The sequence below is a fragment of the Halichoerus grypus genome, chromosome 4 (genome assembly GCF_964656455.1).
Source record: "Halichoerus grypus chromosome 4, mHalGry1.hap1.1, whole genome shotgun sequence".
Classification (NCBI taxonomy): Eukaryota; Metazoa; Chordata; class Mammalia; order Carnivora; family Phocidae; genus Halichoerus; species Halichoerus grypus.
Window position 1 is genome coordinate 159,461,406 of NC_135715.1, and position 16,050 is coordinate 159,477,455.

Here is a 16,050-nt window from a genome sequence, read left to right on the forward strand (position 1 = left end):
CAGCTAGACCTAACGATTTCAGTGTTCATTTCAAGCTTTTAGACAATACATGACAAAGGCAGAATGAGACACTTCATGGGAAACTTAGAGGAAAGACTGAGGAGAGATTACAATACTACCTTGTCTCCCCTTTTGGAATCCTGGAGTTTCAAGGGACTCAGAGGTCCCCCATTTTCCTGAATTTTAAGTGATCCCCTCTCCAGCATCCCACAAAGTGGTCATCCAGCCTATGCTTGAACAGATCCTGTGCCAGGAGACACATTACTCTCAAGACAGCATCTTCCACTTAAAGAACCAGATGTTAATATTCCATGTCAACTCTACTTCAACTGGAAATTTTTAAAAAATTTTAAATAATAATAAAGACATAAGAGGTAATAGGAAGAAGGGCACAGGAACACAAGGAGATAGCAAGTAAAGGAAAGGGTGAGCAGGAAGATGAAAAATGATTCGGCAAAATGTATTCCACCATGATTTGTCCTCACTGGGAAGTGGAGAACAAAATTTAAAACACTGAGAAAACATTGTTCTTCCCGTTGATAATTTTTCTATTCCATTTGGCTTTTCTGCCAAGCCAGCTTTACATTTCTGATTCTAATTCTTGTGAATAGTAAGATTTCCCAACTGGAGTGACCCCATTAAATAGTTTTTAAACAGTTTCCTTTATGTGCATTGAACCAAAACAATGGCGGCCATCTAGGGAAATAAGCACATGCTTGGGAATTAGTTTCAGAGATTCGAGTCCCTGCCTTGCTATTGACTGGCTCTGGGACCTTGGCCTGAACTCCTCTATGCCTAGTTCTCTTATCTATGAAATGAAGATAATGATACTTACCTTGCAGGAGCATTGTGAGGACTTGGTGAAATAGGCATAAAGGGATAAAACCCAACGAGGTGCTTGAAGAGTTTTTGTTTTGTTGGCTGTTGTCTTCCCCAGTACCTAGGACAGTGCCTGGCAAAAGGAGGTGCTCTCCAAGTGTTTGTTAAATGAATGAATGAGTGGATGGATGAAAGAATGAGCTCAGCATATGATAGCTCTTGCTAAAGGCATGGCAGCATTATCAGATATGAGAAGTCTTTGTAAAGCAAGAGGCTGATGGATTATTCAGAGGTTTGAAGAAGGAGAATGCTTTGTCACAGATCAATTTCTTTTTTCCCATCATACAGCATAGCTTCAGGATTTTTTTTAAAAATTAAACTAAAACCGTGAGCATTATGTAGTCTTTCCTCAGTCCTTCCCCTATGTTTTCCAAGAGGTTATCTAGAGTGGTCTCATTCTGTCTATTCCTATATTGTTAGAAAGCTTGAAATGAAAAATGAAACCCAACTGAAATCTGGCTGGCAGCCATTCAGAAATAGATTTTTTTAAGTAGATTAATTTTCAAAGACATTTTCCCTCTTTAATACTTACTCATATTTTAAAAAAGAATTACTTAGTAAAACAAACAAGAGTGTCTTTTCAGTGTCTGGTTATCTCCTTTTCAAGACAGAGTTTGGTAAGTTACATAATACTAACTTTTGGGTATTCCCAGGATACAAAACCAGGTAAAAATAGAACCAAATGAAATCTTTAATGTAATTTATGAGTTGCTTTCCCAGAATGAAATGAAACTCAGCTGCATAGCTTTTATTTGTTTTGGAGCATATATTTAATAGTAGTCAGATTAAAGTGTATATTTTTGCAAAACTAAAAGGACAAAGAATCAAGTTGCATCAAGTTGAAATGGTTTAAAAAAAAAAAGGTCAAGTTTTCAATTCAGCATATCAAAAATAATAGAGAAAATTGGGTATAGTTTCAGAACCCGGAACCAAAAATGACAGGGGAGTGGGTCAGAGAATTGGGGTGAGGTAGGGATGAGAAGGAACTCTCCCATTTGCTAAAAGGAAAGCAAAACAAGGACATTATCTCTTTGCTGCATTACGAACAGGGCAAGTGTATAATTGAAACCTCACCATATAACACCTTTCACGAACTGCTTTCTGGTGTCATCTAATTGCTTACTGCCTCCTAATCTTATCTCTGTTCAGAGCCAATCTTAAAATTATACTGCATTACAATAAGCTGAACACTTTACATCTACTAGCCAAGATACATAGCGGACCCCCAGTAAATATTTATCAATTGACTTCTGTGCAGTCTGGAGGCAGGCTTTATTTCCGGCCTCATGTGTGACTTATACTTGTTTCTGCCAGAGAGGTTTCAGTTTTGCTTTTCCTCTTAACCTGAAATGCCATTCCCATCATTACCAGCACTTCCTTAAAGTAGCGTAAAAGAGTCCCTCCCCTCAGAAGCCCTGTCTGATAAACCCACCTAAACTAAAGTCTTCTTGCCCCTCTAAGAAGCCCCTTTTATAAACATGATTGTAGACATTTCAGAATGATTTATGATTCCATTACTGGCATTCTTATTTCTCTTGGTTCTGACACACCCCCAACCAATGCCCCACAACATCCATCCCTCGAGAAGCATTGAGTATCATTTCCCACAGGGACATACATGTAAGGATGACCCTCTACATGCAGTGTCCAGGCCACAGGGAGCACCCTCAAAGGGCATGTTCTCTGGCTGGATAATGACATTTTTAGCATTAGTAAAAAAATCAAACCACCCTGATTGCTTGTCTCTATCAGTCTGCCAAGAATGGGTATAAGTGGAATCGAGGCTGTGAGAGATGGATCTTTTTCATCAAACAAGTGATCAAAACCTAATACATTTACACCTGAAAATTGCTTTAAGGTAGATTGGATGACTAACAGAAAGTCTTCCAAAGGGAAATAATATACGGTATTATATTTATTTGAGAGCCCTGTACAATATTTGAACTACTGTACAAAAACCAGTTTTGATTCAATCTTTAGAAAAATGATTTGGAAGAGATTAAACTACATATTGCTGAGGCCTATAGACCATCGTAAGCATTCGGTGCTTTCTGAACTTCCCCCAGTGTGAGTTGAGCCACAGGGCAGGCTGGAGCTCAACGCAGAGGAGAGAGGGTGAGGTGTGTGCTCCCAGGCCTCTCATGCTGTAAACTAAAGGAGTAAGCAGGCAGGCCGTGAAAGGTTTACAAAGAACCCACAGCATACATATGGGTGAATGCAGCAATAAAAATCCGTATCTGTGGGTAGTGTTAATAGGGGTATATAAATGGTAGGGTTAGTGGTTAAATGTGTTTAGCATTGGGTTGTGAAAACCAATTAATTTTTGTTTTCTCATATTCCATAGAAAGTGTACAGTTTCAGCCCTTTTGGGCTGAGTATAGGTTTTGATGGAGAGGAATGAACTAGAGGGTTAGTTTAGTGACCTGGTTACCCCGAACACAAGACTTTGCGTGAGGAAGAAATAAAATAAGTAGAAGACATTGAGGAAGTTACCTGATTAAAGAGATGGGACACCTGGGGTTTGATATAGAAAGATGTTGAGGGCTTTAGTGCTCATGATTAGACCTTGACCCTGAGAATGACCAAAATATTGCAGGGTTAGAGATACCGGGGGAGGAGGATAGGGAGTGGATTGGAGGGTGTGTAAAGTGACGTGGTTAGAACAGCCCTTGCCAATGCTGGTTTTAATGGTGGCGTTTAAAGTGATAACCCAGTCCTAGATGTTGAACGCCAGGGAATGAATTATTAAAGGCTCATTGCAACCAAGGAAGGAAAAATAAAATGAGAAGACATTTACTCCTCTTTTTCCACATCTTCACTGAACATTTAATTGTCCGAGGCACTCTGATAGGTACTTTGGAAAAGAGAAAGGAGAAGTGGAATTTATCAGAGACAGGCCTTTGAAAGGGAAGGAATTCTTTTTGTAATTCATTAAATCTATTAATATCTTGTATATTTGAAGTGCTTTAAAAGTCCTTATTAATTTTCCCATCATAGCATATTTCAGGTGACAAATTTCTATTTTTTATTACAATTAGAAATTGAAAGAAAACTTACTAAGATAGTAAATATGACCTGTAGAATTTTTAGCATATCATAAAATAGTCAAAATGAGTTTTTATTATCTGTGATTACATTAGAATAAACTCAAGGGCATTAAAATCATATTAATTCTCTCTTATCCATCTTAATACAGTTACCTGAAATCAGAATGTATGAAAGGAGATTTAGTAATTTTTAAGTTGTTCTCTAATTAGCCCTAAGACTTCATTTGAACTTTGCTCTCTCTGTATTGTAACTGCTTATTGTCCTCTGAAGACAAGTACCTTAGCTATGAATTTGGTCACTGGAGCTCCGATCATATCTAGTTAGCCACACGGCCAGAAACTGTGACCTGGCCTGGGTTTCCAAGCCATTCTGCAGGGAAGAGGTCTTCGTGAAAAAGAACAAGAAAAACAAATTACCCTGTGGGCATAGTCAGAGCCCTGCGAGTTTATATCCTTCTTGGCAACGCTGCATCCGGGCCTGCGGCCTGCCACCCACCCCTCCCTTGAGTTGCCCTCGTCCTCCCATATGGTGTCAGTGTCCAGGGGAGGGGAGGGTGTAGTCCTATAAGGACAATTTGTGGTCAGAAGTTTGCGTTTCGAGGGCCAGCCCCATCACTGGCTACCTGCGTGACCAGCTAGATGCTAGTCTTAGTTTCTCACCTGTAAAATGAGGATTATGGAAGAGCAACCACGCAGGCTATGGAGGAATCTAGTGAGACGATTTCTCTATATTTATTTTATAACTCCTACTGTGTGCCAAGCGCTGTTTTAATCACTTTTATGAACATGAACTCATGTCATCCTCATTACCACCCAGTGAGGTCCTTATTATTATCATCCTTATTATACTGATGAGGAAACAGAGCCATAGAGAGGTGGGGTAGTCTGCCCAAATCCCAAAACTAGTAAGAGGCAGAATTGGGATTCCAACGTGGTAAATGGTAATTATTTATTTTCTGTCATAAGAAGATAAGGAAGAATCTGAATAGCAGAAAATAGGCAGTTTCCTCTCTGCAATCATTTAGGGGCCCAAGATGCTGTGGATGTTGACAGAAGCACCTTAATTCATGCCCATGCCTCTACCACTCTACCACAGGGCCGGCTGTGCTGGTGGGGGGGGTGTCCTTGGATGACTTTGCCTGTGGGTGGTGACTGACATGGGCTCTGATGCTGGGGACCAGGACAGGCCTGACCCTAAGGGGAAATAACACCTTTCTGAAAACATGTCGAATTCACATACTAGTTTTTTAAAAACCAAACCAACAAACAGAGGTAACATATCCAGGACTAACTTGCCTCCAGGTAGAACAGGCGTGACAGGTAAGAAAGCCTCCATTCTGCCTGCCGCGCCCCCTCCTCCGCCCGTGGCTATCCCCACCCCCATACACCTCACATTAGCTTTTCACTGGTAAAGACTGAACCTTCACCATGAGAATTTCATTCCTCTGGATGAGAGCATGACCCCTCGTAAAGACTGAACCTTCACCATGAGAATTTCATTCCTCTGGATGAGAGCATGACCCCTCGTAAAATGTATATACCCATGGACATGGTAGTACATGATTCATTTAGTGCAGAATTAGCCAGCAGATGCTTCCAGTTAGGTCTAGAACCAGGAACAGGTTTTAGAAGGGGGAGGGGAGAGAGCAAGCCTCAGGGTGCAGTGCCAGGAATGTTTGCTAATTGATTGATATGCCTGCACTAGTGTCACGGGAAGATTAGAAGCGTTTAGCAGATGACCATACCCAGAAGCTGACCTTTGGAATGATGACTAGAGTCCCAGCCTGTACTGTCCCTCAGCCTCTGAGGCAGTCAGTGTAAAGGTTGCAAGTTCGGTCTTACAGCTGTGCCTTCCCTAAGATAAGAAGAATGAAGAACTGGCCATTCACTAATAGGGGCCTGAAGGCAAAAGCACCGGCCAGTTAACAAGCCTTTTCTCAGAAGGTGAGTCCCTCCGCGCCTCTCAGGTGGCTGAGGCCACCAGCCTACTGCCGGTTACTCGGCCACACCCAGGATCCTGCCACCTACGGGTTTCTGATTCCACCTGCGTCACTATCAAGATGACTTACTGGTCATGGTAAAGGCGTGTTGATAAAGGGGGCCAGTTGGAGAACAGGGCTTATCTGCCTGTTGAGAAAGCCAGAAGCTCGGGCCTTGCACTGGGCACCTTGATTTGGAGCACACCAGGAAGCCTTAAAAAGTGAGTTGAAGTTGATTTTGTCAGAAAGCCTTAGGAGGAACAGTAATTGTGGTGGTGGGGGGGGTGTCAACGCATTAAAGGGGCTGGCTGCTGGGGGGCTCTCTGCTGCTGGATATCAAGGTGCTGCCTCAGTTTCCTGGTACTCCCCCCGCCACCCAGGGCCAGGGCATGTGAGGCAGTCATCTTATACTGTCTTTACTCGGCCAGTGCCATTTCAAGGAAGTAGGCAAAACCCTTCTCTGCTACTTTGAGAAAGTCATTAAATGTTTACTAAAAGAGCTCTGCCTTCATGAAGTAAGAATATTGTGAGCTTCTTGGAACAGAGATTTTTGAAACCAGACTCGGCTCCGAAAAGAGGATGGTTCCTTTACCAGGTGGTTTATTCCACGACAAATGAGCCAGCTTCCCCAGAGCTGGCTTCAAACGTGTAGCTTTTCTTTGCCAAGTTTAGTTAGGATTTCTCTTTGCCAGTCCAGAGTTATGTTGCAGAACCACAATGCATGTTTTCTTTGGAGATGAGTATCAACGTTTTCTTTATAAAGCTGCTATAAAAAGTTTTAAAAAGCATACAGCCCCCACTGACGGCAAGCCTGCCTCGAGCCCTCTGCCATGCCCGGTGTCCGCGACAAGACTCGCAGGCAGCCCAAGGGCTGCTCCGCCCAGGTCCCTGAGCCAGCTCCATGCCAACTCTGATTTCCTTCTCCACCTCCTCGTCTGGCCTTCGTCTGTGTTTTTGTGTACATGTCTGTCTCCATCCGGTGATAGGATTCAGGAGGTCCCAGTTGAGAGCTCAGCTCAGGCACTTAACTAGCAGTGTGACTGGAGTAAGTAGCTTACTCTCTGTGCTTCCATTTCTTTTTCTATAAAATGAGGCGAGCTTACTCCATAGAATTATTATGAGGATTAAATGAGTTGCTACATGAAAAGTGCGTAAGCGTTACTCTGTAACCACTGCCGGCATTCCCCGTGGAGCCTGGCACATGGTAGGTGTCCAGTGAATGTCTGTCACATAATAAGAACAAGCATTGCCCTCTGTAAGAATTGCTCATAGCTAGTCGAAGAACTGGGGGCTAGGAAAGAGAGGGAAAGCGTGTTCTTTTTCAGCATTTTGGGGAGTCTGTGTAAGGCACTTGGTGCTCAGGTGTGTGAAGACGAACCGTGCTTGGTTTTTTTGTCCACACCCGTCCGGGATGAGAGATTTGCTCAAGGGGCAGTAGGGAGGTGGGGGGCAAGCCGGTGTAATCTGCGGGAAGAGAGCCTATTACGGCATGCATGAAGAGGGCAGAATTTCTCCTTCTGAACCTCATAATGCCAGTCACCTCACCTTTCCCAAGGCGTCTCTGAGGATGGACATGTTTTAAAGACTTGAGCTGACATCACGGCATCTTGAAACATAATTGAACGGCTGGTACAAGTGGGTACTTGCACCGGGCCCAGGTCACCCACATCTCTATGGAAACATATGCTTGCTTTCAGAAGCAGAGCCTTCCAGGAGCCAGCATCGGGTCACTTCTAGAAAAAGGCATTTATTTATATTCTCAAGCCGTCAGAACCCTATGAAATGAAATAATTTCACATTAAAGAGAAAAATCATGCCACAGCTGAATGCTAATAAAGCCTGCCACACGCCCACCCCATGTGCTTGCAGAGCCTGGGATCTGCTGCATTGATTTTAGTTGCCCTCTGCTCTTTTGCTTCCATTTGCATTCTGCTGCCTGGGGGAGGTGGTTTGGCACTCTATGCAAAAATGGTTAATCTTCATTCATACGCATTTGCCAGTACTAAAATGGAAAATTCAAAGCTGGGCCTGCCATAGAGTGTGCTTTGTGCTCTTTGCTGTCTATGCGTGCAGCATATACAAGGGTGGACAATTTGGAGGACTCTGCCTCTACTCCAGTGCTGGGCTGTTGAGTGAAGACGTTCTCCCGGAGAGGTCTGAAACTGGCATCAGCACATCTTGCCCTAGATGCGCTCCAGTGATATTCTAAGTGATTGGAAGCTTTTATCTGCCTCTGGAAGCAGGCCTTTTCAAATAAGTATTGACTGCTAATGACCTGTTTAAATAAAACATTCAATTTTCTTTCTTCTCCCCACAAAGAACTTCGTAGGCAGCGACATTTCTAAACCAAAGGCTAACCCTGCTTTTCAAAAGAGGCAGAGCCTGGGCTTTTAAATGTGAAATTTTTTCTGACATTTGCCCTTAAAATGCTTTTCAGCCAAGTTGTTCTAACAGTGAGTTTAGTACATTGAAGTGTCTTTGAATAAAAATGCAACCTTGAGGTGGTTTTTTTTTTTTTCCCTCCAAATTAAACAAAAAAATCTAGGTAAGTATCTTTATATGAAATTCATATTTCAGTCACCATTCTCTGTTTCATTGTTTATGTGTCCTCATTCCTAATAATTAAAGCAGCTTTCCTCTGAGGAACAAGGCGCTGCACAAGAATTTTTATTAAACTGTGGGAATTAAACCACGGAAGAAAGAGCTAAAGCACTTGGAATAGAAGAGAGCTCAGTAATTACAACACCAGATAAGGAACAGCAAAGGACTGAGGGAAAGGGAAGAGAGCACAAAACAGAAGAGAAGGATTAGGCAATGGGAGAGTCAAGCCACAGAAATCCTATGTCATGTTCCATTTAGACGAAGTCCCGGTTTTGTTGAAGGAACGCTGTTTCCCTCCTCAGCAGACACACAGGTACCCCCGGTTGTGTTGGGGGACTGGACACTTAGTCCCCGACCAGTTTAAAGGTGATCTTTTCAGGGAAACAGCCTAGTACATTGCAACGGCACCCACGCCTTTTATTTTTTTAAGGTGTATTTTCAACTTTCTGCCGCCTTACTTGTCGAATGTTCCCATCACTCCCAGGGCCCTTCCACACGTGTAGGTGGAAGGATAGAGACTATGCTGCCCCAAAATATGACTGTAGGAGTTCAGGACTTGCTGCCAAACTATGCCCCTTTGACCTATTGATTTTTGTGGGCTATAGGCGCTTGGAAAACAGCAAATGCAGGGAGAGGCAGTGTCTGAACTCCTCTTGGTCAGTTTTGTCAACCAGGTAAGACTGTTGACTCCCGTCCTAGGAGAGGAGCCTAGAAGTTGACACCACACTCAGACACACTTTGTCATGAACTATCGTACCTCTCATCTCTCCTAAAAATCTTTTGCTCTCCCCTGAGAGGCCTACACCCCTCCTCCCCTTTCCCTGTTAAGATGGTATTTAATTCTGAATTCTAAGCCACGTTGGGAGCTTCCTCCCTTTTCCCTCGGTATCTCCTGTGTAGACGTGAGGTACACACGTTAATAAACTTCTGTTCGTTTTTCTCTCGTTAATCTGTCTTTTATTACAGAGGGTTGTCAGGTAAGAACTCAGAAGGGTATAGGTAAAATTATTTTTCTTCCCCTGCAACTCCAGCGTCTTGTTCTGTAGCAGGAGACCTGAGGCCCTCATGCTATACGGTGACGCTCCAGAACTTTCTTCAGATGTCCATCAGGATGTGGTGCCCCACATAGACAGATCTAGTCAAAACTTACCTGACCTGTTTCTCATTCTCTCATAGCACTGCTCTCTGCTAAGGACCCATTGACGGCAGTAGAGAAGGAAATAAATTAATCTGTTGTATTCTGCCTTCTTCCAGAGGTAAACCGAGTAAAAATGCAGATGTCTCTTAAGTTTATACAGGTTAGGAGCTGGCACTCTGGGAGACTGGTGGACACTCTGTTTTGACTGAGTCTTTTTGCTGCTCCCGCCAATCACATTGAGTAATTGACTACCTACCCACAAGATCACTCTTGATTCTTCCTCTCTGAGACAGCCATGAGAAGAAGTCTCAGGAGTACCTACGTGATCACAGCACTGTCTGGGCTGTACCAGAGTCAGACACATGGACACTTTAATTATTTTAATTTAGAAAGAAGAAGGAGTTAAACCTCAGGCCCTGGAATGTCATGGAGCCCCTGGGCAGCATCGAAGAGCCAAGGAAGCACTTTGTTGGCTCAGGGCCAGCTAAATGCAGCTTTCTACACTCTCATCTGAGGTAGGAAGCTGCAGGGAAACAGCCGTCTCTTTATAACAAGTATATTCCTGTCCGTTCCTGTGTGAGTTTAGTGGTTTTGCTCTGCAGTGTGTATGCCCTGCGTAGGCACAAGGCCTACCTCACCTGCCTGTCCCGCTTGAGAAGGCAATGCTGGGATGGGTGCCGTTCTCCCGGCAGAATTCTTGCTGCAGTTCATATACAGTGAGCCCCATGACTTGCTTACGATGGTTTTGAGGTGCCGTAAGCACAATGGCTGTGGGCTCCAGAGTCAGACTGCCCCGGGGGTTGAGTCCGGGGCCTGCTATTTACTCTGCGACCCTGGCTTAATTACTGAATTTCTGTGCCTCAGCATTCACATGGATAAAACGGGGGATAATCATAATTTCTATTTTATAGGGGGAGGGTTAACTGAAAAAAATGTTGAGCACTTAACAGAGTGCCTGGCATTATAGATTTTTTTTTTTAATTTATTTATTTGAGAGAGAGAATGAGAGAGAGAGAGAGAGAGCACATGAGGGGGGGGAGGGTCAGAGGGAGAAGCAGACTCCCTGCCGAGCAGGGAGCCCGATGCGGGACTCGATCCAGGGACTCCAGGATCATGACCTGAGCCGAAGGCAGTCGCCCAACCAGCTGAGCCACCCAGGCGCCCTGTGCCTGGCATTATAAATGCTCCGTAAGCGTGTTAATTATTATTAATAAATGTTGGTGGAAAGATCATTCTTTAATGTAATCTGTGGGAAACTGGACCCCCATTTATCTATCTAGGCTTCTATAAGAATCTATGTGTTGTGTATAGTGGTTGAGATCCAGGAAGAGGCCCTTTCTTAATATTCCCAGGATGGAGACTTGAGAGTAGTTGTTCTCAAAGCTTAGAGACCCACTCAGCTGTGTGCATCGGAATGCCCCGGAGGCCGGCGAAATGCTCACTGCTGAGCTGCCCCCACGCCAGAGCTTAGGCTTCAGTCTGTCTAACGAGGGGCAGAAAATTGGCATTTCTAGCAAGTTCCTAGGTGACGCTGATACTACCCTTCTGGGAATCAAACTAAAAGCAGCTACTCCAGGACAGGACTTTCCAATAGAAACACAGTGTAAGCCACATAGGCCATTTAAAATTTTCTAGTAGTCACCTTTAAAAAAGTAAAAAGAAATGGGTGAAATTAATTTTAATGTTGTATTTTATGTAACCCCATATGTCAAATATTATCACCTCAACACATGATAGATCTGAAAAATATTGAGACGGTTTACATTCCTTTTTTGTTGTAAGTCTCTGAAATCAAGGATATATTTTACAGTCCCAGCACATTCTGGTTCAGCCCAGCCACATTCAGATCTGGCTTTGCATGAAAATGACCTGGGGAGTTGCTTTTCTCAGGCCTCAACCCCCTCATACCAATTGGCATTGGGTTCCAGAGCTCCCTATTTCTGAAAGCTCTCCAGTTGATTCTGATGATCAGCCAGAAAGTCAAGTTGATCCCCATCTTCTACCAACTTGCTCATCTTCCCTCTCTGTACCTTATTTGTCGGGATGTCCGCCACTTAATTATCTCCTTCAGCTACATTGTGATAATTTATGAAATACCCTACTAACAACTCCAATTATGCATTATGATCTTTATGCTTTTATAAATCATGGAAGAATTTTGCGTAAATGGCCTTGAAAAAAATTGCTAAAATCATTATTTTAAAATTTTTCTTATGTATTACCTCTGGTTCCCTGAATCCATGTCAAGAAAAGTGATGTAGTACCTGAGAACAAGAAAGTGAATCTAAAAGCAGTAATAGGTTTCAGAGAAACAAAAGTGAAACTTCATGCCTGTCTACACAGTAACACACGAGAGAAACAGAGTGAGAAAGCAATTTGGCATTTCAAAACCTTGTTTTCACTTTTTATGTTGTATATGATTGCATAAGAATTAGAAATACATATATTTTTTAAACTCAGAGTTTGGTAACTGATTAGATTGACATATATATTGAATTTCACGATTTGTATTAATTAGAAATGCTGAAACATATTTGCCAGAGTAAGATCTTTGCATAATGAGTAGTTCAGTTTGATACAACTTTGCACATGAAGTGACTAGTGGTAGCCATATTTGCGGATTATTAATTTTGCACTGGAGAAGTATATAGATGATATATGGGTGATAAATTGTGAAATTCTTTTCTTTGGGGTTGATATCTTTTCCTAGTAAATTTTTGACTATGGAATACACACACACACACACACACACACACACATATATATATCTACAACGAAGTAAGAGATTAATCTGTTATTTCATAAATTTCAGTCAACAGTTTTCTTGATCTTTATTTTTCTCTGGGATATATATAAAACTTAAATGATTATGTATGTTTGTAATGTTATTACTGAAAGCTAAAGTACAACTTTAAGGAAAAAAATTTCAAGCAATACCTAAGCTATTGAAACGTTACATCAGTATCAGAATTCTGGTTATTTTAATTTTATATTGATTGATTGATAGGCACAGAACACGTATTTATGGATTTGAATAATTGGGCTTCAGTAACTGGTCAGTTCTGAGAACACTCTTAAGTGATAGTAGGAATTAGAAACCAGATGTTTTGCCAAGAAGTCAGAGATCCCTGTACTTTTCTTCTGGATTTAAAGCTCTTTTGATCAAGGTATGTTAGGATATGGGCATCAGTCCTGTCCCATAATGATAAACTACCATGTGTGGTGACCAAGTGTGATGCAAGGGAAATAAGGAGGTCTGTTAGTCCCAAACACCTGTCACTCACAGCATTAGAGGCCTCTCAGATTAGCTAAGGGGTCTGCAACTCTAAGTTGCCAAACTCTGGGCTTATTATTTTGGAGGAGGTGACAATATGTGTCCTAAAGGAAAAGTTCTTTAACTATCTAAGTTAAACAATTAAGGGATGCCTGGGTGGCTCAGTCGTTAAGTGCCTGCCTTTGACTCAGGTCATGATTCCAGGGTCCTGGGATCGAGTCCCGCATTGGGTTCCTTGCTTAGCGGGGAGGCTGCTGCTCCCCCTGCTTGTGCTCTCTCTCTCTCTGACAAATAAATAAATAAAATTTAAAAATAAGTTAAACAATTAAGATTCAGATCAAATTGATCAGACTGTCCAGATGGAGTTCATGGCAGAAAACAGAATCCCAAAAGAATAGAGGCACAGCACAGTTTCATTTTTATAGGAGAGAGAAAGTCAGCTCAGGAAGGGTAAGGAGCATATGATGGCATGCCACTGTGAGGTGTGCTTCAGAATAATCCAGAGGGACTGGTGTCAAACTGAGGGTGTGGACATTTAACAAGGACCTTCAGCACACTGATGATCAACCTTGCCCTAACGTTTGTCCTTAGCGATAGAACTCAGTTTGACTGTCTAGCCATTTAAACTCTTAATTCTTTAAGGCAAACCAAATTTATGGTCTATTTAGACTAATATCCTTCATCTAGTTTCCATAGCTGGAACTATAGCTGATTTCCCCATCTCTCTGTTATACACCAGCCAGCAGAAAGCCTTGCTGTGGAGAGAGCATTCATTGGAATCCACCTGGAAGGTAGAACCTGTAGACGCAGCCCTCCACACAGGCAGGGAGGATTAAGAAAATAAGATGGGCAAAGAACAGCCCCTACCAATATCTGTATCCTATCTTTCCATCTGAGAAACCTATGATAGCCCCATTCCATCCTCAGAGCCAGCTTTTCCTTACACACACACACACACACACACACACACAAACATACACAAAATGTTGTAATTAATCCACTGGCACCACTACCAAAGAAGAGTCTTCTTGAGTTAGACTTTGAGGTCAAAGAGAAAGGGAATTGCCAAGAAAATATATATAAGTATATATATTAAGTAAAAGAAAGGTACATATATATGTGTATATTTTTCATCTACAAATACAGTGCACCATTCAGTGCTGCCACCTCCTCAGATCTCAGAAATTTTCTCTCCTCAATGGAATTCTTCCCTGATTCCTCCGTGGATTATAACACTCCAGCCTTAGAAAATGCTTCACACCCAAATCCTAGACATCAAAGCAAAACAAAAACAAAATGCTTTTTCTATCAGATTTCACACATCTAATGGCAAGATTAGATGTGTCCAGAAGATTTAGCTAATGTAGTCTAATGAAAGGAGTTGTGGCTCACAGATCTATCCTAACAAATGACACTAAATCCAGCTGTCACCCTTGATCCTTCATAGTTCCATAGGTATAACCCGTATCCACCCCCTCCCCCACCCTTGTTTCCTCTCTCTCTCACACACACACACACACTGTCATGCGCAGAAAAATCCACGTGTGTACAGTGTGTTTACATGCCAAAACTTCCATTTGAATAAGAAAATCAACCATCAGAAAATAATCCCATTCTCTGTTACTAGTAACTCTCAGAAGCAGCAATAAATGAGAGTAAAATTCAGATATTATTTGTCAGCTAGTATTTTTTTTTTAAGATTATTTGAGAGAGAGAGAGAGAGCGCGCGACAGTGCAGTGCAGGGGGAGGGGCAGAGAATCTCAGGCAGACTCCCTGCTGAGCTTGGAGCCAGACTCAGGACTCAATCTCTTGCCCCTGAGATCACGACCTGAACCGAAACCCAAAAGTGGGTCTAACTGACTGTGCCACCCAGGCCGCTCCCCTCCGCAGCTAGTATTATTTGCTTTCTCCCATATACCAAGTCAGAGGATGTAGAATTTGCCATTTGGGACAGTTATTTAAATGGGAGCTGTATTCAATGGCATGGACACTCTTTGCAGAGCATATGGGAACGAGCTGTCTTACTGGGGATCGAGCTCTCCGAGTCTCTCCTGCTAGTATGCCCAAATGCATGTGTGAGTGGCATTATCATTTGGAAACTTATGAAAATGAAATCTTACTTTTTATATATCTGATAATATATAATAATATATCTATGTGGATTTCCTATTTGAGTGGTAGTAGAGTTAAGATTACATATTGCCAAGCTTTCATCCTAAATCAACAAAAGATAATGGATCTGAATGTATGTTTTATTTAAGACCTAAGTTTAAAACAAAATGGTGAGGAGAAATCAGAGAACTATTGCAAGTTATCCCTGAAATGTATCAACTCTAGAGACTCTCATTGTAGCATGAGTCAAAAAGAATCTAAGATAGAGTTTCAGTGCTTCTTGCTTGACAAAAAGCGTTAAACATGCAAATAGGGAGTATATCGATATCTTGGCCTATCCTGCTGCTAATTTCTGAACCAATCTGTTTGCCCATTTAAGTCATTTATGCTCTATTCCAAAAAGAGATTGAAACTATTAAAGACTTAAGTTCTGTCTTCCATAATAATGGTGAAAGATTTAGACCAGATGAGAAGAAAGAAAATACCACCACTTCTTATTAAGAATAGAGATCTTCCCTGAGTGGGTCACTTCACAAAGAAGATTGGACACCAGAGGTAGAAAACCTAAAGAATTTAGGGAGACAGAAAGATTATAGGCAACTTTAACACTCCATTTGATAGAGGTCATGAATTTATAGTCATTAAAATTGTGGTGAAGGAATATATATGCCTTGATCTGGAAGGATGGTCATATGTGAAAAAGCCAGTTTAAAAACAGTTATGTACAGTGTTTCTTATTTTTAAATCTGGAATCATTTATTCTGTTTTTTCCTTGAGAGCTTTGGTATAGTTATGTATATGCAGGAAAGACTCATTAAATGTTTGTTATATTAACTAGAGGCAAATAAGAGTTTTGGGATAGCAAGGATTGGGATGACAATGCTCAGTTAAAATAGGTATGCTTTTCCTCCTCTCACTGTTTTTGACCACCTTTCTTTTACTTAATAAGAAACACAGTTTGGGTGCACACCCATCTGTCTTTGTCATTTTTCATGTCAATACAGTATGAATAAAAGATT

At 41.9% G+C, this 16,050-nt stretch overlaps 1 protein-coding gene across 9 annotated transcripts in view; it reads left to right on the forward strand.

Annotated features, from left to right (window-relative positions):
- SPATS2L (spermatogenesis associated serine rich 2 like) overlaps window positions 1–16,050 on the forward strand; it is a 161,821-nt gene that overhangs the window by 64,555 nt on the left and 81,216 nt on the right. For 3 of the 9 annotated variants that reach the window (XM_036098504.2, XM_036098509.2, XM_078071160.1), the window contains exon 3: window positions 10,034–10,159. The exons of 4 other annotated variants lie outside the window; for them this stretch is intronic. In XM_036098504.2, coding sequence (XP_035954397.1) covers window positions 10,071–10,159 — 89 coding nt within the window. In that variant the 5' untranslated portion in view covers window positions 10,034–10,070. Of the gene's footprint in view, window positions 1–5,734; window positions 5,871–5,993; window positions 6,127–10,033; window positions 10,160–16,050 lie in introns of those variants that run through there. 2 more of the 9 variants (XM_078071159.1, XM_036098508.2) reach the window with 2 other exon arrangements.